A 23727-nucleotide genomic window follows, 5' to 3' on the forward strand; every position below is an offset into this window, starting at 1 on the left:
TTCAGAGTCAAACTAAGACTAAATAAAATGGAGATATTCAGAGTTAAACTAAGACTAAATAACATAGAGATATTCAGGGTTAAACTAAGACTAAATAACAGAGATATTCAGAGTCAAACTAAGACTAAATAAAATGGAGATATTCAGAGTTAAACTAAGACTAAATAACATAGAGATATTCAGGGTTAAACTAAGACTAAATAACATAGAGATATTCAGAGTCAAACTAAGACTAAATAAAATGGAGATATTCAGAGTTAAACTAAGACTAAATAACATAGAGATATTCAGGGTTAAACTAAGACTAAATAACATAGAGATATTCAGAGTCAAACTAAGACTAAATAAAATGGAGATATTCAGAGTCAAACTAAGACTAAATAAAAAGGAGATATTCAGAGTTAAACTAACCTGTCGGTTGCTCTATTTCTCCATTTCAAAATGTCTCCATCGACTCTGTTTGATTGACAGCTGAATCACTGTGTGGCGAGTCCTGCCAGGGAGCAGAACATGAACACACACACACACACACGCACAGACACACACACACACACGCACAGACACACCGACACAGACACACACGCACAGACACACCGACGCATACACACACGCACAGAAACATACACACACGCACAGACACACCGACACATACACACACGCACAGACACACCGACACATACACACACACACAGACACCGACACATACACACACACACAGACACACCGACACATACACACACGCACAGACACACCGACACATACACACACGCACAGACACACCGACACATACACACGCACACCGACACATACACACACACAGACACTGTGTTTAATCACTGTGTGCAGAGGCCTCCAAGGGACTAGGAGGGAATAAAGGGCTGGTACACTGATAAACTTAATCACTTAGGGAGAGATACACACACACACACACACACAGACACACACACACTGTGTTTAATCTGTCACTGTCAGGTTACCACATGAAAGAGTTTTCTAACCTGCTGCGTTTGACTCATTCTACAATAGAACCCATTTCCCCACATATTTGTAAAGAGAAAGAGACACTCCCTAAATTAATCAGGAACACTTTTACACACTCTTGACATAAGGATATGACAACATTTAAAGAGGACAATTTGTCAGTCAGTGGGGACTGACATGTCATTATTTGAAGCATGACTGGCTCAAAGGAGATGAAAGTGGCTGCTCTGTGATGTGTCTTGTCCCTAGGACTAGAAGAAAAACTCCTGGGTCGTATTCAGTAGGTGGAAAAGTATCAGAAAAGACCACCTGAACCAATAAGAACGCAGATTATGTTATCTGTTGCAAAAGAAATTGCTACCGTGTGCCTTTCTCAACAGGGCCCTTTGTCCTAGTTTTCTATCTGCTCTGTGAGTTGATAGTTGTGACTGATCTGGGGCCTGTATCCACAAAGTGTCTCAGAGTAGGAGTGTCCACAAAGTGTCTCAGAGTAGAAGTGTCCACAAAGTGTCTCAGAGTAGAAGTGTCCACAAAGTGTCTCAGAGTAGAAGTGTCCACAAAGTGTCTCAGAGTAGAAGTGTCCACAAAGTGTATCAGAGCAGGAGTGCTGTTCTAAGACCAGTTGTGCCTTCTAAATCATAATGAATAACAGGGAGGGCTGATCGTAGATCAGCATACCTACTCTGAGATGCTTTGTGGAAATGGGCCTTGGTACCTCTGTTGTTGCTATATGAGGTCCTGGTGCAGCAGATAGCCTAGCGTTTAGAGCGTTGGGCTAGTAATCAAAATGTTGTTGGTTCAAATCCCCAAGCTACTGATGTGTCCTTGAGCAAGACACTTAACCATAATTGTTCCTGTAAGTTGCTTTGGATAAGAGTATCTGCTAAATGACAAAAATATATACATTTAGTCCTGGAGTCCCGGTGGTGTCTTATCCTTCTGTAGTTGCCATTAGAAGTCCCAGTGGTGTCTTATCCTTCTGTAGTTGCCATTAGAAGTCCTGGTGGTGTCTTATCCTTCTGTAGTTGCCATTAGAGGTCCCGGTGGTGTCTTATCCTTCTGTAGTTGCCATTAGAGGTCCTGGTGGTGTCTTATCCTTCTGTAGTTGCTATGTGGTAGCTTATCCATCTATACACCTGCTGTGTGGCCTTGATGCCAAACAGAGGACAACAATCTCTCAGTGGGGTGGAGCAGACATATACTGACTGTCTCTCTCTCTCTCTCTGCAGCATACAGAAGGGTTTAAGAAGCGTTGGTTCACCCTGGACCACAGACGTCTCATGTACTACAAAGATCCCCTGGTAAGACTGGTTTCACACACACACACACACACACACACACACACACACACACACACACACACACACACACACACACACACACACACACACACACACACACACACACACACACACACACACACACACACACACACACACAAACACACACACACACACACACAGGCAAACACACACACACACACACACAGGCACACACACACACACACAGGCACACACACATACACAGGCACACACACACACACACACACAGGCACACACACACACACAGGCACACACACACACACACACACAGGCACACACACACACACACACACAGGCACACACACTTCTCCCAGATAGGCTCTTATAGGCCAGTTACTAGAGAGGACCTCATGTTTTATATGAATCTGACTGATATCAAAAGGTTTGAAAGGACTTCATAATGACGGATGAAGTTTCCTCTTGCTGTATCAGGTTAGTACAACATGTTCTCTGTTAGTTTTAACAAAGAGCTGCTATGTAGAGGAGACTCGCTAGACAGTAATCTGATACTTCTATTGGAAGACCATCAAACCACACGCACGCACGCACACACACACTCTCACGCACACTCTCACACACACACACACACACACACACACACACACACACACACACACACTCACTCTCTCTCTCACACACACACACACACACACACATCAAACATGACTCCAAAGACTGTTGCTGTTCTCTACAGGCTCAGAGGGGAGCCTCATACTACAGGCTCAGAGGGGAGGCTCACACTACAGGCTCAGAGGGGAGGCTCACACTACAGGCTCAGAGGGGAGCCTCACACTACAGGCTCAGAGGGGAGCCTCACACTACAGGCTCAGAGGGGAGCCTCACACTACAGGCTCAGAGGGGAGCCTCACACTACAGGCTCAGAGGGGAGCCTCACACTACAGGCTCAGAGGGGAGGCTCACACTACAGGCTCAGAGGGGAGGCTCACACTACAGGCTCAGAGGGGAGCCTCACACTACAGGCTCAGAGGGGAGCCTCACACTACAGGCTCAGAGGGGAGCCTCACACTACAGGCTCAGAGGGGAGCCTCACACTACAGGCTCAGAGGGGAGCCTCACACTACAGGCTCAGAGGGGAGCCTCACACTACAGGCTCAGAGGGGAGCCTCACACTACAGGCTTAGATGCAATACGTTGAATACAGCAACGTTAGGACAGCTGCCTTCTTCAAGGTTTCACACTGTTACAGAGAACCATACACAGGCTTTAGTGAGGTGTGGAGCCCCTATGGAAATAAAGAGATTGAACACACAAGTTGTGTAGCCAGCCAATGCAGCCAGCCAGAGACAGGCTTTGACCAGCAGAATATAAATACATGAGCAGTGTTAGAGGATAAATGCTGTAAAGGTTTTACATGAAGGAAGTGAATGGCAGTTTTAAGAAGTAGAGTGTGAGAATAAGGCAACGCTACAATGTAACAGTATGGATGTACTGTACAGAACGTGACGTGACAGGTTAAGTTGTGTGTAGACTGTAAATAGTTATGGCATAGTTGGTGCCTGTTCTCTAACCTCACCCCTCTCACCACACCCCCTCTACCTCATCTGCACCCCCTCTGCCTCACCATGTCTACCTCACCCTCCCTCCCCTACCTCACTCTCACCTCACCCCCTCTACCTCACCCTCCCTCCCCTACCTCACTCTCACTCTCACCTCACCCCCTCTACCTCACCCTCCCTCCCCTCCCCTACCTCGCTCTCACCTCACCCCCTCTACCTCACCCTCCCCTCCCCTACCTCACTCTCACCTCACCCCCTCTACCTCACCCTCCCTCCCCTCCCCTACCTCACTCCTACCTCACCCCGTCTACCTCACTCTCACCTCACCCCCTCTACCTCACTCTCACCTCACCCCCTCTACCTCACTCTCACCTCACCTCCTCTACCTCACCCTCCCTCACCTACCTCACTCTCACCTCACCCCCTCTACCTCCCTCTCACCTCACCCCCTCTACCTCACTCTCACCTCACCTCCTCTACCTCCCCCTCCCTCACCTACCTCACTCTCACCTCACCCCCTCTACCTCACTCTCACCTCACCTCCTCTACCTCACCCTCCCTCACCTACCTCACTCTCACCTCACCCCCTCTACCTCCCTCTCACCTCACCCCCTCTACCTCACTCTCACCTCACCTCCTCTACCTCCCCCTCCCTCACCTACCTCACTCTCACCTCACCCCCTCTACCTCACTCTCACCTCACCTCCTCTACCTCACCCTCCCTCACCTACCTCACTCTCAACTCACCCCTCTACCTCCCCTACCTTGCCAGGATGCCTTTGCCAAGGGTGAGGCATTCCTAGGGCACCAGGACCATGGTTACAGAGCTAGCCCCGGCCTTCCAGCCGGAACCCACTGCAATGGCGCCTGGCAACACGGCATCACCATAGTAACACCCGAGCGCAGCTTCCTGTTTACCTGCGAGACGGAAGTTGAGCAACAGGATTGGCTGAAACACTTCAATGATGTCATCAGCATCCAGATGTCCCCTCAGGAGTACTCCAGTAAGAGATTACAACCTCTTATTATTAAGGGTTTATATTTATTAACATGTATGTGTGTTTATAAGCATAACAATGTCCCCTCAGGAGTACTCCAGTAAGAGACGACCATGTTTTACTATTTATAAAGGGTTTAGAAACATATATTGCTGTTATTGTTTGGTTATAAAGTGTTTATTAACGTCTGACCTCATGTTTGTGTTTTGCAGTGGAGGCAATGTTCAGACACAAGCATTGATGGACCCTTCCTTCTCCCATCCTCCTCTCCTTTACCCGTCTTCTGTTCCTCCTCTCCTCCTCTCCTCTACCCGTCTTCTGTTCCTCCTCTCCTCTACCGGTCTTCTGTTCCTCCTCTCCTCTACCCGTCTTCTGTTCCTCCTCTCCTCCTCTCCTCTACCCATCTACTGTTCCTCCTCTCCTCTAACTGTCTTCTGTTCCTCCTCTCCTCCTCCTCTCCTCTACCCGTCTTCTGTTCCTCCTCTCTCCTCCTCTCCTCTACCCATCTACTGTTCCTCCTCTCCTCTAACTGTCTTCTGTTCCTCCTCTCCTCCTCCTCTCCTCTACCCGTCTTCTGTTCCTCCTCTCTCCTCCTCTCCTCTACCCATCTTCTGTTCCTCCTCTCTCCTCCTCTCCTCTACCCATCTTCTGTTCCTCCTCTCTCCTCCTCTCCTCTACCCGTCTTCTGTTCCTCCTCTCTCCTCCTCTCCTCTACCCATCTTCTGTTCCTCCTCTCTCCTCCTCTCCTCTACCCGTCTTCTGTTCCTCCTCTCTCCTCCTCTCCTCTACCCGTCTTCTGTTCCTCCTCTCTCCTCCTCTCCTCTACCTGTGTTCTGTTCCTCCTCTCTTCTCCTCTCCTCTACCCGTCTTCTGTTCCTCCTCTCTCCTCCTCTCCTCTACCTGTATTCTCCTCCTCCTCTCCTCTACCTGTCTTCTGTTCCTCCTCTCTCCTCCTCTCACATACCCGTCTCCTGTTCCTCCTCTCTCCTCCTCTCCTCTACCCGTCTCCTGTTCCTCCTCTCTCCTCCTCTCCTCTACCCATCTTCTGTTCCTCCTCTTTCCTCCTCTCCTCTACCCGTCTTCTGTTCCTCCTCTCTCCTCCTCTCCTCTACCTGTCTTCTGTTCCTCCTCTCTCCTCCTCTCCTCTACCCGTCTTCTGTTCCTCCTCTCTCCTCCTCTCCTCTACCTGTCTTCTGTTCCTCCTCTCTCCTCCTCTCCTCTACCTGTCTTCTGTTCCTCCTCTCTCCTCCTCTCCTCTACCTGTCTTCTGTTCCTCCTCTCTCCTCCTCTCCTCTACCTGTCTTCTGTTCCTCCTCTCTCCTCCTCTCCTCTACCTGTCTTCTGTTCCTCCTCTCTCCTCCTCTCCTCTGCCCGTCTTCTGTTCCTCCTCTCTCCTCCTCTCCTCTGCCCGTCTTCTGTTCCTCCTCTCCTCCTCCTCTCCTCTACCCGTCTTCTGTTCCTCCTCTCCTACTCCTTCCCTCTGCCCATCCTGGAGATCACCAAGACGTTAGTTAGGTTAGGCTGTCCTTGCCTAAGAAAGACAGATGTACAAACACACTAGACTGCAGCAGGACCTGTCATCATGGTCAACCACTGTGCCTTACACTATGTCATTACTTTAATCTCTCAGATCAATGTCATTTAAATGTTTACTTTTAAAGTTCCCTATTAATATCTTAGAAATTGACATTTTTGATGGGTGAGTTTGGTTAGGAGATATGTAAAGATATACATTTGAATATAACTATGGATAATGTTCAACCCTTATGGTTGTGTATAAACAGTTAGTGGGGTTTTTTATAGTGCCATTTTGTGGTGTTTGAAGAATATGCCAGATCTCTCTTTCTACATATCCTGAATGACCGAAGGTATTAGAAGGTATTAGACAACATATTTAGACTGAGGAGACATGCAAAGAATGTATCATTGATTGATACATACTTGTCATTCCTCCCATGTCGTGCTTTTATTCGTGTTATCAAGGGTGTTTTCCAATATAGAAGAAGATTGGTTGTAAATGTTCATGTTTGAGGTACTACAAACTATTTTTTATAAATCCATACATTGGTCTCCTCTTGTCTTAAATATGTAAATGATTTGAAAATTACTTCTAAAGAGTTCATGTGTGAGATATAGAGGTTGAATGATATGGCAATGTGTGTGTGTGTGTGTGTGTATTTATGTATGCTAGATAGTATGCATCCTTGTGCATGCATGTGTGCGTACCTGCGTTTGTTTGTGTGTCAATTGCATTCTGTGTGTGTGTGTGTGTGTGTGTGTGTGTGTGTGTGTGTGTGTGTGTGTGTGTGTGTGTGTGTGTGTGTGTGTGTGTGTGTGTGTGTGTGTGTTTTAGCGCCAGCGAACCAGGGGTGTTTAAAACTGCACCCAGGTGTTTAAAGAGAGCAGGACTCGTAAATCCATAGAGTCATCCTGGGTTACACCTATATGACAGAGAGAGAGAGAGAGACGGGGAGAGAGAGAGAGTGAGGGGGACGGGGAGAGAGAGTGAGGGGGACGGGGAGGGAGAGAGAGAGAGAGGAGAAACAGAGCAAGAGAGAGGTAAAGGGGACAAAGAGGAAGAAGGAAAGGGGTCAGAGGACAGAGAGAAGGAAAGAGAATAGAGGACAGCAGTTGAAGGAAAGAAGAAGACGGACACAACAAAACGCCTATGAAAAGCTCTGGAATTAAACACTAGAAGGGGCCCCAGTTACTCTATTGGAACACCCCAACATTGACCTTTTGAGAGGTACCAACAATGACCATCCACCGTGCCAGCTGAGAACACAAGACAACCCAACCTCTGGATACATTCTGAGAGCTTCTGAATCACCACAAACTGACCAACGACAACACACTGTCAACTCAGGACATCAAGCTACTCCCAAGTCACCGGTGCGGTTCAAGTCCACTAGAAACTGAAGCGTCTGTCTGTTCTTCTGTATCGCCTGGGCTTCGTCCGGTACCCGCGGGAAGGAAAGGATCATGGGAGCTTGGAGGAGCTGGAGCGGGGACGTGGAAACATCGGGAGATAAGAGACACTCGATGAGGTGGACTTGTCAGCCATGTCCTGGTTCACCTTAAAGCTGCAGGTTAACAGTCGTAGTGGAACTGAAGCCACTGTTGAAGCATCACTACACACGGCCTGTTTTCCTATTGGATTTAGATTCAATTTAGATAAAGAGTCAGAAGGCCAAAGACGATTTATGTGTTTTCAAGTCAAATGTTACTTGTCACATACACAGTTTCAATGCAGAACAGTTGTTGTTTTTGTCTGGTTCTGTCTGTTTTTCACTGGATCTTATGCAGTGCTGAAAGTCGCCTCACATTCTTAATGATTCTCTATTCACTCCAACATGGAGCACTTTAAAATCTGTTTGGAATCCATAAGCAACTCTTTCAAATCTGTTTGGAATCCATAAGCAACTCTTTCAAATCTGTTTGGAATCCATAAGCAACTCTTTCAAATCTGTTTGGAATCCATAAGCAACTCTTTAAAATCCGCTTGGAATCCATAAGCAACTCTTTAAAATCTGTTTGGAATCCATAAGCAACTCTTTAAAATCTGTTTGGAATCCATAAGCAACTCTTTAAAATCTGTTTGGAATCCATAAGCAACTCTTTCAAATCTGTTTGGAATCCATAAGCAACTCTTTAAAATCTGTTTGGAATCCATAAGCAACTCTTTAAAATCTGTTTGGAATCCATAAGCAACTCTTTCAAATCTGTTTGGAATCCATAAGCAACTCTTTAAAATCTGTTTGGAATCCATAAGCAACTCTTTCAAATCTGTTTGGAATCCATAAGCAACTCTTTCAAATCTGTTTGGAATCCATAAGCAACTCTTTCAAATCTGTTTGGAATCCATAAGCAACTCTTTAAAATCTTTCTGAATACTAATAGTAATAACAGTTTATCCCAGTAAAGTGATCACTTCATTGTAGGGACGTGCTGGCCCTACAATTTATGAACTCAAACCTTTCCCCAACGATGAACCAGAGCCAGACACCCATCGTGACCTCCATCTCCCCCCAGCATGGTTCTGGGGGCTCGGGCGGTGTCTCTGGAGGGGGTAGCTCCGGGGGTGGGGGTTTGTGGGTGACCTCTCTCCTCGGCACTACCCTCCTAATCATGCTCGCCATGGGGGTGGCGGGTAACATCTACACCCTCTTCATCATGCGTTCCGCGACTCTCCGCCGATCCGGCTCTATGTACGTCTATATACTCAACCTTGCCCTCGCCGACCTCCTCTACCTCTCTACGATCCCATTCGTCATCTGCACCTACTTTGCTCACGATTGGTTGTTCGGCGAGGCCGGTTGCCGGGTCCTCCTGAGTCTCGATCTCCTCACCATGCACGCCAGTGTCTTCGTCCTGGTCGCCATGTCGTTGGAGCGCTACCGGGCCGTGGCGAAGCCGTTTGACGCCCGGCGATCCAGCACGCGGGGACGGAAGGTAGTGGCGGCCGTCATCTGGTTCGCGGCGTTTGTCCTGACACTACCCATGATGATTATGATACGGCTGAGGGAAGGGAAGTCGAACGCGGCCGGGAACGTCAAGCGGATCTGTTACCCGACGTGGACCCACGAGGCCTTCAAGGCCTACCTCACCGTCCTGTTTCTAACCAGCGTCCTCGTACCCGGTTTAGTCATTGTTGGTCTCTACGCTGGCCTAGCACGTCACTATTGGACCGCTCAGGCTAGCTTGGGACGAAGCAGCCGTTCAGCGAGAAGACGAGGCTTAAAACAAAAGGTAGTAACAATGATTTTTTGTATCATTGTAGCGTACTGGGTGTGTTTCCTGCCTTTCTGGGGGTGGCAGTTGGCACAGTTATTTTCCCCGCTGTCCCTCAGGGCTCTGTCTCCTGCCACTCACAGTTACATGAATTTCTTTGTAACGTGTCTGACCTATGGGAATAGCTGCATTAACCCTCTGTTGTACACCCTCCTGACCCGGAACTATAAGGACTATCTGGCTCAGAAGGGTCAGAGCACAGGGTCAAGTAGGGGAGACCCGGCAGCCGGAGCACCCCTACAGGATCTGTAATCAGAGTAGAGGTGACCTGGGGTCAGCTCCTGAAGAACCCCTACAGGATCTATAGGAGAAGAGGGGGGAAGTATTTTGACGTGACACAAGTAGGAACTATTATACTTGACTTAAATCCTTTTTATCCTGGGGATGATAGGTCATCCATGCAGGAACTATAAAAGAGGGGGAGTTATTCTGACAAGAGCACTATTACCAAAGCATTTCTGATACAGCATTTTTATCTTTTCACTCTGAGGAGTACCTTGGATTTGTTGAAAACATGAGGACATTTCTTTATAGCTGTTGGGGCAAGAGCAGCCTCCAAAACAAACTAATCGTTAGTTGAGTAGTTAGTGCAGCATAAACTTGACCTAACAACATGGCTTACTCTAAACTCAGTAGTTTTTGTATTTTTACATCATCTGAATATTATTGGTATATACAGTGCCTTGCGAAAGTATTCGGCCCCCTTGAACTTTGCGACCTTTTGCCACATTTCAGGCTTCAAACATAAAGATATAAAACTGTATTTTTTTGTGAAGAATCAACAACAAGTGGGACACAATCATGAAGTGGAACGACATTTATTGGATATTTCAAACTTTTTTAACAAATCAAAAACTGAAAAATTGGGCGTGCAAAATTATTCAGCCCCCTTAAGTTAATACTTTGTAGCGCCACCTTTTGCTGCGATTACAGCTGTAAGTCGCTTGGGGTATGTCTCTATCAGTTTTGGACATCGAGAGACTGACATTTTTTCCCATTCCTCCCTGCAAAACAGCTCGAGCTCAGTGAGGTTGGATGGAGAGCATTTGTGAACAGCAGTTTTCAGTTCTTTCCACAGATTCTCGATTGGATTCAGGTCTGGACTTTGACTTGGCCATTCTAACACCTGTATATATTTATTTTTGAACCATTCCATTCTAGATTTTGCCTTATGTTTTGGATCATTGTCTTGTTGGAAGACAAATCTCCGTCCCAGTCTCAGGTCTTTTGCAGACTCCATCAGGTTTTCTTCCAGAATGGTCCTGTATTTGGCTCAATCCATCTTCCCATTAATTTGAACCATCTTCCCTGTCCCTGCTGAAGAAAAGCAGGCCCAAACCATGATGCTGCCACCACCATGTTTGACAGTGGGGATGGTGTGTTCAGGGTGATGAGCTGTGTTGCTTTTACGCCAAACATAACGTTTTGCATTGTTGCCAAAAAGTTCAATTTTGGTTTCATCTGACCAGAGCACCTTCTTCCACATGTTTGGTGTGTCTCCCAGGTGGCTTGTGGCAAACTTTAAACAACACTTTTTATGGATATCTTTAAGAAATGGCTTTCTTCTTGCCACTCTTCCATAAAGGCCAGATTTGTGCAATATACGACTGATTGTTGTCCTATGGACAGAGTCTCCCACCTCAGCTGTAGATCTCTGCAGTTCATCCAGAGTGATCATGGGCCTCTTGGCTGCATCTCTGATCAGTCTTCTCCTTTGTATGAGCTGAAAGTTTAGAGGGATGGCCAGGTCTTGGTAGATTTGCAGTGGTGTGATACTCCTTCCATTTCAATATTATCACTTGCACAGTGCTCCTTGGGATGTTTAAAGCTTGGGAAATCTTTTTGTATCCAAATCCGGCTTTAAACTTCTTCACAACAGTATCTCAGACCTGCCTGGTGTGTTCCTTGTTCTTCATGATGCTCTCTGCGCTTTTAACGGACCTCTGAGACTATCACAGTGCAGGTGCATTTATACGGAGACTTGATTACACACAGGTGGATTGTATTTATCATCATTAGTCATTTAGGTCAACATTGGATCATTCAGAGATCCTCACTGAACTTCTGGAGAGAGTTTGCTGCACTGAAAGTAAAGGGCCTGAATAATTTTGCAAGCCCAATTTTTCAGTTTTTGATTTGTTAAAAAGGTTTGAAATATCCAATAAATGTCGTTCCACTTCATGATTGTGTCCCACTTGTTGTTGATTCTTCACAAAAAAATACAGTTTTATATCTTTATGTTTGAAGCCTGAAATGTGGCAAAAGGTCGCAAAGTTCAATGGGGCCGAATACTTTCGCAAGGCACTGTAGTTATACAGGTGTTGGATCTTAATTTGTGCCAGTTTGCTACAGCAGGAAAATAACCCTGCAGCAACAGGAAAAGTGAATTATTATGTGGATTATAATTAATGGACGTTTTCTGTAGGGATTGATAGTTTTTTCGTAAGGGATTGTATTTATCATCATTAGTCATTTAGGTCAACATTGGATCATTCAGAGATCCTCACTGAACTTCTGGAGAGAGTTTGCTGCACTGAAAGTAAAGGGGCTGAATAATTTTGCACGCCCAATTTTTCAGTTTTTGATTTGTTAAAAAAGTTTGAAATATCCAATAAATGTCGTTCCACTTCATGATTGTGTCCCACTTGTTGTTGATTCTTCACAAAAAAATACAGTTTTATATCTTTATGTTTGAAGCCTGAAATGTGGCAAAAGGTCGCAAAGTTCAAGGGGGCCGAATACTTTCTCAAGGCACTGTAGTTATACAGGTGTTGGATCTTAATTTGTGCCAGTTTGCTACAGAAAATAACCCTGCAGCAACAGGAAAAGTGAATTATTATGTGGATTATAATTAATGGACGTTTTCTGTAGGGATAGATAGTTTTTTCGTAAGGGAAAATCAAGTCTGAAATGTCAAAGTGGAAATTACACATTTAAGAAACATTTTTATAACTCAATGCCTTGTTAAACCTCAAACCTCTAATTGTTTAATTTCACACATTACAGGAAAGTTGTCCTGCAACAGAGTGATCAGATTAAGATCCTACATCTGCAGCAATAGCTGTGTGACATATATTTTGCCAGGGGATTCCAGTTTGCATTCATCATGTAGGCTGCTGTATTTCTTGTGACATATTGACATGCATGTCATGCAACCAGTCACTATGTATTTATTGTGACATATTGACATGCATGTCATGCAACCAGTCACTATGTATTTATTGTGACATATTGACATGCATGTCATGCAACCAGTCACTATGTATTTATTGTGACATATTGACATGTCATGCAACCAGTCACTATGTATTTATTGTGACATATTGACATGTCATGCAACCAGTCACTATGTATTTATTGTGACATATTGACATGTCATGCAACCAGTCACTATGTATTTATTGTGACATATTGACATGTCATGCAACCAGTCACTATGTATTTATTGTGACATATTGACATGTCATGCAACCAGTCACTATGTATTTATTGTGACATATTGACATGTCATGCAACCAGTCACTATGTATTTATTGTGACATATTGACATGTCATGCAACCAGTCACTATGTATTTATTGTGACATATTGACATGTCATGCAACCAGTCACTATGTATTTATTGTGACATATTGACATGCATGTCATGCAACCAGTCACTATGTATTTATTGTGACATATTGACATGCATGTCATGCAACCAGTCACTATGTATTTATTGTGACATATTGACATGCATGTCATGCAACCAGTCACTATGTATTTATTGTGACATATTGACATGCATGTCATGTAACCAGTCACTATGTATTTATTGTGACATATTGACATGCATGTCATGCAACCAGTCACTATGTATTTATTGTGACATATTGACATGCATGTCATGTAACCAGTCACTATGTATTTATTGTGACATATTGACATGTCATGCAACCAGTCACTATGTATTTATTGTGACATATTGACATGCATGTCATGTAACCAGTCACTATGTATTTATTGTGACATATTGACATGCATGTCATGCAACCAGTCACTATGTATTTATTGTGACATATTGACATGCATGTCATGTAACCAGTCACTATGTATTTATTGTGACATATTGACATGTCATGCAACCAGTCACTATGTATTTATTGTGACATATTGACATGCATGTCATGCAACCAGTCACTATGTATTTATTGTGACATATTGACATGTCATGCAACCAGTCACTATGTATTTATTGTGACATATTGACATGTCATGCAACCAGTCACTATGTATTTATTGTGACATATTGACATGCATGTCATGCAACCAGTCACTATGTATTTATTGTGACATATTGACATGTCATGCAACCAGTCACTATGTATTTATTGTGACATATTGACATGCATGTCATGCAACCAGTCACTATGTATTTATTGTGACATATTGACATGCATGTCATGCAACCAGTCACTATGTATTTATTGTGACATATTGACATGTCATGCAACCAGTCACTATGTATTTATTGTGACATATTGACATGTCATGCAACCAGTCACTATGTATTTATTGTGACATATTGACATGCATGTCATGCAACCAGTCACTATGTATTTATTGTGACATATTGACATGCATGTCATGCAACCAGTCACTATGTATTTATTGTGACATATTGACATGCATGTCATGCAACCAGTCACTATGTATTTATTGTGACATATTGACATGCATGTCATGCAACCAGTCACTATGTATTTATTGTGACATATTGACATGCATGTCATGCAACCAGTCACTATGTATTTATTGTGACATATTGACATGCATGTCATGCAACCAGTCACTATGTATTTATTGTGACATATTGACATGCATGTCATGCAACCAGTCACTATGTATTTTGTTTCTTACTTCCACGTTGTTGTCATATTGCCAAAAATGTGTCAAGCTAATGTTCTTGGTTGGTTTTTCTCATCTTGTATTCTTTTATTACATGATTGTTCTAATAAAGTTTTGACAGATTGATTTAGAGGTAAAATGACTACGATATTGCCCTCTGCTGGCAGTAGAGTTAACTTTCACATACAGTGTAATGTGTGGCAATCATGCCATCACATTTATCAGCGATTGTAAGAATGCACTGTGTGTCCTGTTGGTGGCTAGTTCCCTCACTCTATGTGTCTATGATGGACCCCACTGACCCACACACAAACACACACATACACAAACACACACCTACCCCTACCTCCGCCCCCCCCCAACACACACACATTCCCTATCCCCCCAACACACACCTACCCCTAATCCCCCCCCCCCCCCCCCCCCCACACACACATACCTACCTCTACCTCCCCCACACCTACCCCTACACCCCCACTCCTACCCCCCACAACTACCCCTACCTTCCCCACACACACACTCTCCAGACCGCCGCCTCTCACCAGGGAATGTGGTCCCACCATGCAACATTCCAAAGCCTTGAGGCAGGTCTCTTCGTGTTGTCCTGTAAATTGTCTCTCAGGAATGTCTCACGTTATTCATCCTGCCAAAATAGACTAACAGGACCCACAGAACCACAACATAGACTGGACAGCGTGGATACAGATTATATGAGCCATTTGGTCTGAATAACGTGAGTTGATTGATGTTAATACTAACAGGACCTACAGAACCACAACACAGACTGGACTGCTTGGATACAGATTACAGTTGAAGTCGGAAGTTTACATACACTTAGGTTGGAGTCATTAAAACTCGTTTTTCAACCACTCCACAAATTTCTTGTTGAACTATAGTTTTGGCAAGTCGGTTAGGACATCTACTTTGTGCATAATTTAAAAAAAAATAGTTTACAGACAGATTATTTCACTTATAATTCACTGTAAAACAATTCCAGTAGGTCAGAAGTTTACATACACTAAGTTCACTGTGTCTTTAAACAGCTTGGAAAATTCCAGAAAATTATGTCATGGCTTTAGAAGCTTCTGATAGGCTAATTGACATCATTTGAGTCAATTGGAAGTGTACCTGTGGATGTACTTCAAGGCCTACCTTCAAACTCAGTGCCTCTTTGCTTGACGTCATTGGAAAATCAAAAGAAATCTGACAAGACCTCAGAAAAAAAGTCTGGTTCATCCTTGGGAGCAATTTCCAAAGCAATTTCCAAATTGAAGGTACCACGTTCATCTGTACAAACAATAGTACGCAAGTATAAACATCATGGGACCACGCAGCCATCATACCGCTCAGGAAGGAGACGCGTTCTGTCTCTTAGAGATGAACGTACTTTGGTCCGAAAAGTGTAAATCAATCCCAGAACAATAGCAAAGAACCTTGTGAAGATGCTGGAGGAAACAGGTACAAAAGTTTCTATATCCACAGTAAAACAAGTCCTATATCAACATAACCTGAAATGCCTCTCAGCAAGGAAGAAGCCACTGCTCCAAAACCGCCATAAAAAAAGCCAGACTACAGTTTGCAACTCCACATGGGGACAAAGATCGTATTTTTTGGAGAAATGTCCTCTGGTCTGTTGAAACAAAAATAGAACTGTTTGGAGGAAAAAGGGGGAGGCTTGCAAGCTGAAGGACACCATCCCAACCGTGAAGCACGGAGGTGGCAGCATCATGTTGTGGGGGTGCTTTGCTGCAGGAGGGACTGGTGCACTTCACAAAATAAATGGCATCATGAGGAAGGATAATTATGTGGATATATTGAAGCAACATCTCAAGACCTCAGTCAGGAAGTTAAAGCTTGGTCGCAAATGGGTCTTCCAAATGGACAATGACCGCAAGCATACTTCCAAAGTTGTGGCAAAACTGCTTAAGGAGAACAAAGTCAAGGTATTGGAGTGGCCATCAGAAAGCCCTGACCTCAATCCTATAGAAAATTTGTGGGCAGAACTGAAAAAGCGTGTGCGAGCAAAGAGGCCTACAAACCTGACTCAGTTACACCAGCTCTGCCTGAAGGAATGGCCCAAAATGTACCCAGCTTATTGTGGAAAGCTTGTGGAAGGCTACCTGAAACGTTTGACCCAAGTTTTAAACAATTTAAAGGTAGTGCTACTAAATACTAATATAGTGCATGTAAACTTCTGATCCACTGGGAATGTGATGAAAGCTGAAATAAATCACTCTACTATTATTCTGACATTTCACATTCTTAAAATAAAGTGGTGATCCTAACTGACCTAAGATGGAATTTTTACTAGGATTAAATGTCAGGAATTGTGAAAAACTGAGTTTAAATGTATTTGGCTAAGGTGTATGTAAACTTCTGACTACAACTGTATACGAACCATTTGGTCTGAATAACTTGAGTTGATTGATATTATTTGTCCTTCAACTGACAGTTCGTTACTTAATTACTTTAACTGAAAGTTAGTTACTTGAGTCCAGTTTGTCAATCAATATCTAATCAAAAGCTGGTCCTCTGTTAACTGAATTATATTTGTCCTATTGCACATAATTGTCCTATACACATGTGTGAAATGTATGAGTGTTTTTTTACCCAACTCCCCCTGAGACACTCAGAGAGACACCTATCAGAGAGGGAGGTCACAGCCAATGATCAACGACAACCCTGGAGCAACTAGGGTTAAGTGCCTTGCTCACAGCCACATGAACAGATGTTTCACCTTGTCGGCTCTGGGATTAGAACTAGTAATGTTTTGGTTACGGGACCTACGCCCTAACCACTAGGCTGCCCGCCATCCTTGATAGCTTGTTGCTCAGCCTTAGTCATGACTCAGCATAGAATAACATATTTCGTAAAGAGAGTTAGCATTGAATTGGTATCAACCACTACTACTACTAAAAAGATACAAAAATTCCTAGAAGGCCAAGTGTGAGTTCACTCCACTGATGTTCTAGTTCACCCAGGAGACAGACAGACAGACAGACAGACAGGAGGCAGGCAGGCAAACAGGCAGTAGGCAGACAGACAGACAGACAGACAGACAGACAGACAGACAGACAGACAGACAGACAGACAGACAGACAGACAGACAGACAGACAGACAGACAGACAGACAGACAGACAGACAGACAGACAGGGAGGCAGACAGACAGACAGATAGACAGGCAGGAGGCAGGAGGTAGACAGACTGACAGGCAGGACAGTGACAATAGACTGTATAAGTGAGTACACTGACCTAGTGAGTTCACAGTCAATTATTTTATGGTTGGAGACCATGGTTAACACCCAGGCTACACTAGTGTGTGTGTGTGTGTGTGTGTGTGTGTGTGTGTGTGTGTGTGTGTGTGTGTGTGTGTGTGTGTGTGTGTGTGTGTGTGTGTGTGTGTGTGTGTGTTTGTGTGGGTGTGTGCAGAAGGGGATTAACACCCAGGCTACAGTCTAATAAACAGTAATGTGTCTCGGTCTGATGATGTCATGACTGACCGCTGTACGAGTATGGGGGGTTGAGAGAGAGAGAGAGAGAGAGAGAGAGAGAGAGAGAGAGAGAGAGAGAGAGAGAGAGGGAAAGAGAATACACTAAATCAAATGGAAGTTTATTGGCTGCGTACACAGATTTGCAGATGTTATTGCAGGTGCATTGGAATGCTTGTGATTCTATCTCCAACACTAGTGAGTAAGGAAATAAAGATTCAGCCTCTCGTTAAGGACACACCAAAAGTATTCAAAGATTATACAAAGGCCACATAAAGATATTGAAAACATTGTTTGCTTTCACGGAGGTTTTATTAACACATCTGGAATGGTCTCTCCACAGGTTTCTGGTAGAAGTGTGTTTGACAGTGGCGCCACCTAGTGGGTTTTCCTCTCGCTACACAACGTACACAATGAGAGCTCAGAGTTGGTATAAATAAATTCACAGGTATTAGACAACTGTCAGAGGTTAAAGGTCAACCTCTATTTGATCTTGAAGCTGATGACCTTGACATCTCCGTCAACCATGATGTGCTTGTACTTGCAGTCGCCAAGGCGATTGGGGAAGTCCATCATGTGACCGTCTGGCAGCTTGATGTAGAACTGCTCATTGGTGAAGTTGAGGACCAGCTGGACGGAGGGATGAGAGAGAGAGAGAGAGAGAGAGAGAGAGAGAGAGAGAGAGAGAAATGTTTAGAATCTCATTTACCAGCCATGTGTCTTGTAGTCTGCAGTCTGTAGCAGTCAGGCATGGGAGGCTAGAATCTTTGAGGCAAGTTATAATGATCTACTGCTTCATTTCTGTAGACGTTATTTGAATGGCTCCTGGTTAATGACTTATTTGTAATGATTCAATTCAACAGTTAGGCAGGCTTACACTGTCTTCCTAGTGAGCCAAATCTATGAGCCATTGAGATTACTCTGTCAGATGTAGTTATACAATATATGCAGTTTTAATCACCAGTGTAGACTAACTGTGGACTCTATAACTGTTACACATTATATTTGCAGTTAGAGTCAACAGACTGTGTGACCAGACTGACCTATGACCAAATGTTAGACTGGTGATTATTACCTTATTACACACACATGCGAGCACACACACACACACACACACACGCACGCGAGCACACACACACACCTTGAACTGCTCTCCATCCTGAAAGGGGAAGTGACCTTCCTTGAGTTCGTCTCCCCAACTTCCTCCAGACAGAGAGTTACACACGATGTGTCCGTGGTTGAAACGAGGGTTGAAGTGGAGGGCGTAGTTGTCACTGTCGTGGCCGATGTTGATGGTGAAACTATGGGGGGGTAGAGATGGAGGAGGGGGGAGATTTAGAGAGAGTGAGAGAAAGAGAGAGATGGGGGGAGATAAAATAAAAATGAAAAATAAAAATGAAACAGGAAATGAGATATGATAATTCAGTCCAAAAAAAGTAACACAATAAGTTATCCATGAGCATAGCCAAATTGAATTGAAACCATGTCAATAACCATGACAACCTTTTGGTATGTATATTGTGGGTTGCAAAGGCCCCCAATGTGACATCCAGGGCTACAAACACCAAAACCAGTAGTTGAAACCAATAGTTGAAACCAATAGTTGAAACCAATATTTGAAACCAGTAGTTGAAACCAATAGTTGAAACCAGCAGTTGAAACCAGTAATTGAAACCAATAGTTGAAACCAGTAGTTGAAACCAATAGTTGAAACCAGTAGTTGAAACCAATAGTTGAAACCAGTAGTTGAAACCAATAGTTGAAACCAATAGTTGAAACCAGTAATTGAAACCAATAGTTGAAACCAGTAGTTGAAACCAATAGTTGAAACCAGTAGTTGAAACCAATAGTTGAAACCAGTAGTTGAAACCAGTAGTTGAAACCAGTAGTTGAAAACAGTAGTTGAAACCAATAGTGACTTGTATGTGCACTGTTTGCAGTGTTTCCCATATACACTTGGTGGGCTGCGAAAAACATTGAATTGAAACCAAGAGTGTGAGGGTTCTGCTAAATCTTGGGAGTGAGAAGTGAGTGAGGCACTAGGAGTGCCTCTAGGACTAATGCTAGGGGAAACACTGTGTTGGGTTTGGGTTGAAAGGTGAAGTGTCAGGATCTTACTTAGAGGCTCCAGACTTGGTCTTCCCTGTGAACGTCATCTCCTGACCCTGCTTGAAGGACATGTTTTCCACACGGAACGTCTAGGAAGGAGAAATTAGACAACTAAGGGGTTAACAAATGGGATAAATACACAGTAATAAGCGTCTTACTGCACTGAGCTCATAGAAAACAATTACCTTGTCAAATGAACAGTACAAATAGCAGAGACTAAGAGTAAATGAGAAGTGGGGAAAATAAATCTCATTGGTCTGCAGAGTTTGGTTCCCATAACAGGGATAATGTTCATCTCGGCCCAGTTGATATGACGATGGAGTTGATATGACGATGGAGTTGACATGACGATGGAGTTGACATGACAATGGAGCAATGAACCTTTAGTTGATCATCCTTAAGTGTCAATGACATCAGTATGAACGTTGTATGACCTTTGTGTTTTTGAAAACGTTGTTATCCATAACTGGCATGTACTACTTCATAAACGTTACAGCTCAGGAGGCTGCTGAGGGGAGGACATCTCATAATTACGGCTGGAATGGAGTGAATGGAAAAGTATCAAACACGTGGAAAACCATGATGAGTTCCATACCACTCCATTCATTCAGTTCCAGTCATTACTATGAGCCCGTCATCCCCAATTAAGATGCCACCAGCCACCTGTGTTTTCCAGATTCGTATCAGCATGTCTGTGGTGCACATGGAACCACGGTAACAGAACCTACGGTCAGGTTATCTTGTTCAGTGTTAATGATCAACCTTATTGGGGTAGTGAGTGAAACACCCATGGGTAATAAAACCATATCCGGGTCCCAGATCTGTTTGTACTAGACGACTCCTACGGTCATTGTCACGCCATGTTTGCACAATCATATCTGGGATCAGCCATAAAATACAGAACACAGGGTCATAAAAGCAGGAAAACAGGACCTAAACGTTGTTTGAATGCTGTTTGACCGTTGAGATGGTCAGGAAGTGGTCACAAGGAGACAGTAAAGTCATAAATGGTTTACAACACTGAGACTAAAAATATAGAGGATGAAACTGGTGATTCAAAGACGAGCTAAGACCCTCCCACACCCTCTGTCTGTACTACAATCCGTGGTGTGTGTGTGTGTGTGTGTGTGTGTGTGTGTGTGTGTGTGTGTGTGTGTGTGTGTGTGTGTGTGTGTGTGTGTGTGTGTGTGTGTGTGTGTGTGTGTGTGTGTGTGTGTGTGTGTGTGTGTGTGTGTGTGACACTGCATCGTCAATGATGCTATTGAGATTCACATAATACCTCCCTTCAAACAATCATTGGTTGGATCTAATAAATGGTAGTCATTGTGTCCTCTGTATCAGTGGGTCAATGTCCCTGGTATCACATGGTAATAGTCACGTAGAAGATATGGTAGTTAGACCCTATACCTGGGCCGCACCTTGGAACACTGCATCACCTGTCTCTGTATCTCAGATCAATAATGATGTTAATCATCAAACAGGTGGAGTCTCCAGTCAATTCTCAAAAACTCCGTAATTCGTTGGGGCTAGAATCCATTGACGTTGTACATTTCTTGTGGTTCAAAGCAACAAAGTTAGACACATTTATATTGTGACACAGAGTGAAAACCTACAGGAGGGTGGCTCTCCGGGAACAGGGTTGGAGTGAAAACCTACAGGAGGTTAGCTCTCCAGGAACAGGGTTGGAGTGAAAACCTACAGGAGGTTAGCTCTCCAGGAACAGGGTTGGAGTGAAAACCTACAGAGGGTAGCTCTCCAGGAACAGGGTTGGAATGAAAACCTACAGGAGGGTAGCTCTCCAGGAACAGGGTTGGAGTGAAAACCTACAGGAGGGTAGCTCTTCAGGAACAGGGTTGGAGTGAAAACCTACAGGAGGGTAGCTCTCCAGGAACAGGGTTGGAGAGAACCTACAGGAGGGTAGCTCTCCAGGAACAGGGTTGGAGTGAAAACCTACAGGAGGGTAGCTCTCCAGGAACAGGGTTGGAGTGAAAACCTACAGGAGGGTAGCTCTCCAGGAACAGGGTTGGAGTGAAAACCTACAGGAGGGTAGATCTCCAGGAACAGGGTTGGAGTGAAAACCTACAGGAGGGTAGCTCTCCAGGAACAGGGTTGGAGTGAAAACCTACAGGAGGTTAGCTCTCCAGGAACAGGGTTGGAGTGAAAACCTACAGGAGGGTAGCTCTCCAGGAACAGGGTTGGAGTGAAAACCTACAGGAGGGTAGCTCTCCAGGAACAGGGTTGGAGTGAAAACCTACAGGAGGGTAGCTCTTCAGGAACAGGGTTGGAGTGAAAACCTACAGGAGGGTAGCTCTCCAGGAACAGGGTTGGAGAGAACCTACAGGAGGGTAGCTCTCCAGGAACAGGGTTGGAGTGAAAACCTACAGGAGGGTAGCTCTCCAGGAACAGGGTTGGAGTGAAAACCTACAGGAGGGTAGCTCTCCAGGAACAGGGTTGGAGTGAAAACCTACAGGAGGGTAGCTCTCCAGGAACAGGGTTGGAGTGAAAACCTACAGGAGGGTAGCTCTCCAGGAACAGGGTTGGAGTGAAAACCTACAGGAGGTTAGCTCTCCAGGAACAGGGTTGGAGTGAAAACCTACAGGAGGGTAGCTCTCCAGGAACAGGGTTGGAGAGCGCTGATCTAAAGGCTGTAGAATATACAGGTGTCATCCTCTTACTTTTTACAACCCTGAATCCAACTAATCTCCAGACTCACCACTCACAGTAATTCAAAGTACATCAAGATAAGGAACACTATTGCAAAAGACCACAAAGAATCACATATGGATTTTATGGACTGCCCCTGTAGTAGAATAAATAATATCGGCAATGAAAGTCATTTAATCACAGACTCATATTAAATTCCAGTTGTCCCAAGGTTATTTGTACTGTGATAATAATAATCATGATAACACAGTATCAAAGCAAAACATCAATTTCAGGAGCTGCACACAAACTTTACCAGACAACTCACTGTCCCTCTACCTTGTATTGATTTGCCTTGGAAAGGGAGGTGTTTAAACAATGTATCTGATATGCTGTAGTGTGTAGATAGTTTGAAAGCAGAGAAAGTTGATAAAAGAATAGTTCTGAATGAATTACAGTCATACATACCATCTTGGCGGACTTCTCAATGAAATCTCAGCAGAAAAAGCCTGAAAAGTGAGAAAGTTTTCATTTTACAGTCTGGTATTGTAGAAAGGGCAGGGTTTAGAATTTTGTACTAGCCAATAAGAGAAGGAGTTGTAAAAGTGGTGACCAATCAGGGCCAATAATATCACTAGCCTACATTTCCAACCAAGCAATAGAAGGAAGCAGTGAAGGCTGCTGAGGGGAGGACTGCTCATAGTAATGGATGGAATGGAGTCAATGGAATGGTATCAACCACATGGAAACCATTCCAGCCATTAACATGGGCCATCCTCCCCTTTAGCAGCCTCCACTGGAAGATAGTCGCATATATTTGGAGTGAGTTGCCAGAGAATGTACCAAATGGCACCATATTCCCTATATAGTGTACACATTTGTTTTTTATCAGGGCCCATAGCGCTCTGGTCAAAAGTAGTGCACTATGTAGGGAATATGGTGCCATTTGGGACATATTTCTCAACAGGGTGGGGGGCTCTATCTATTTGAT

At 44.2% G+C, this 23727-nt stretch overlaps 3 protein-coding genes across 3 annotated transcripts in view; 2 read left to right on the forward strand and 1 right to left on the reverse strand.

Moving 5' to 3' along the window:
* The window catches only part of LOC109885831 (arf-GAP with dual PH domain-containing protein 1), a 47868-nt gene extending 42701 nt beyond the window's left edge, over positions 1-5167 (forward strand). The window contains exons 9-11 of the mRNA XM_031811557.1: positions 2211-2282; positions 4593-4824; positions 5031-5167. Of these exons, the coding sequence (XP_031667417.1) occupies positions 2211-2282; positions 4593-4824; positions 5031-5059 (333 nt within the window). The 3' untranslated portion in view covers positions 5060-5167. The remainder of the gene's footprint in view (positions 1-2210; positions 2283-4592; positions 4825-5030) is intronic.
* A 1030-nt stretch (positions 5168-6197) lies between these two features.
* On the forward strand, positions 6198-10355 carry LOC116358990 (urotensin-2 receptor-like). The gene has a single exon (XM_031811558.1). The coding sequence runs from the start codon at positions 8782-8784 to the stop codon at positions 9859-9861; it is 1080 nt and encodes a 359-aa protein (XP_031667418.1). The 5' UTR covers positions 6198-8781; the 3' UTR covers positions 9862-10355.
* Positions 10356-18085: 7730 nt separating this feature from the next.
* lgals2b (lectin, galactoside-binding, soluble, 2b) lies at positions 18086-23306 on the reverse strand. The gene is made up of 4 exons (XM_031811142.1): positions 23205-23306; positions 20103-20182; positions 19126-19285; positions 18086-18614 (listed from the first exon to the last, which is right to left on the reverse strand). The coding sequence occupies exons 1-4, from the start codon at positions 23205-23207 to the stop codon at positions 18468-18470; spliced, it is 390 nt and encodes a 129-aa protein (XP_031667002.1). The 5' UTR covers positions 23208-23306; the 3' UTR covers positions 18086-18467.
* Positions 23307-23727: the final 421 nt, after the last annotated feature.

This window comes from Oncorhynchus kisutch, unplaced genomic scaffold, assembly GCF_002021735.2.
Source record: "Oncorhynchus kisutch isolate 150728-3 unplaced genomic scaffold, Okis_V2 Okis01b-Okis20b_hom, whole genome shotgun sequence".
In the NCBI taxonomy this organism is placed as follows: Eukaryota; Metazoa; Chordata; class Actinopteri; order Salmoniformes; family Salmonidae; genus Oncorhynchus; species Oncorhynchus kisutch.

Bases quoted from the DNA above. Each gene is read 5' to 3' on its own strand.
- LOC116358990 (XM_031811558.1), top strand. From the start codon at position 8,782: ATGAACTCAAACCTTTCCCCAACGATGAACCAGAGCCAGACACCCATC.
- lgals2b (XM_031811142.1), bottom strand. The intron at 19,286-20,102 runs GTAAGATCCTGA...ACCCCCCCATAG, and splicing joins ACCAAGTCTGGAGCCTCTAA to TTTCACCATCAACATCGGCC. The intron at 18,615-19,125 runs GTGTGTGTGTGT...CCCTCCGTCCAG, and splicing joins AGGATGGAGAGCAGTTCAAG to CTGGTCCTCAACTTCACCAA.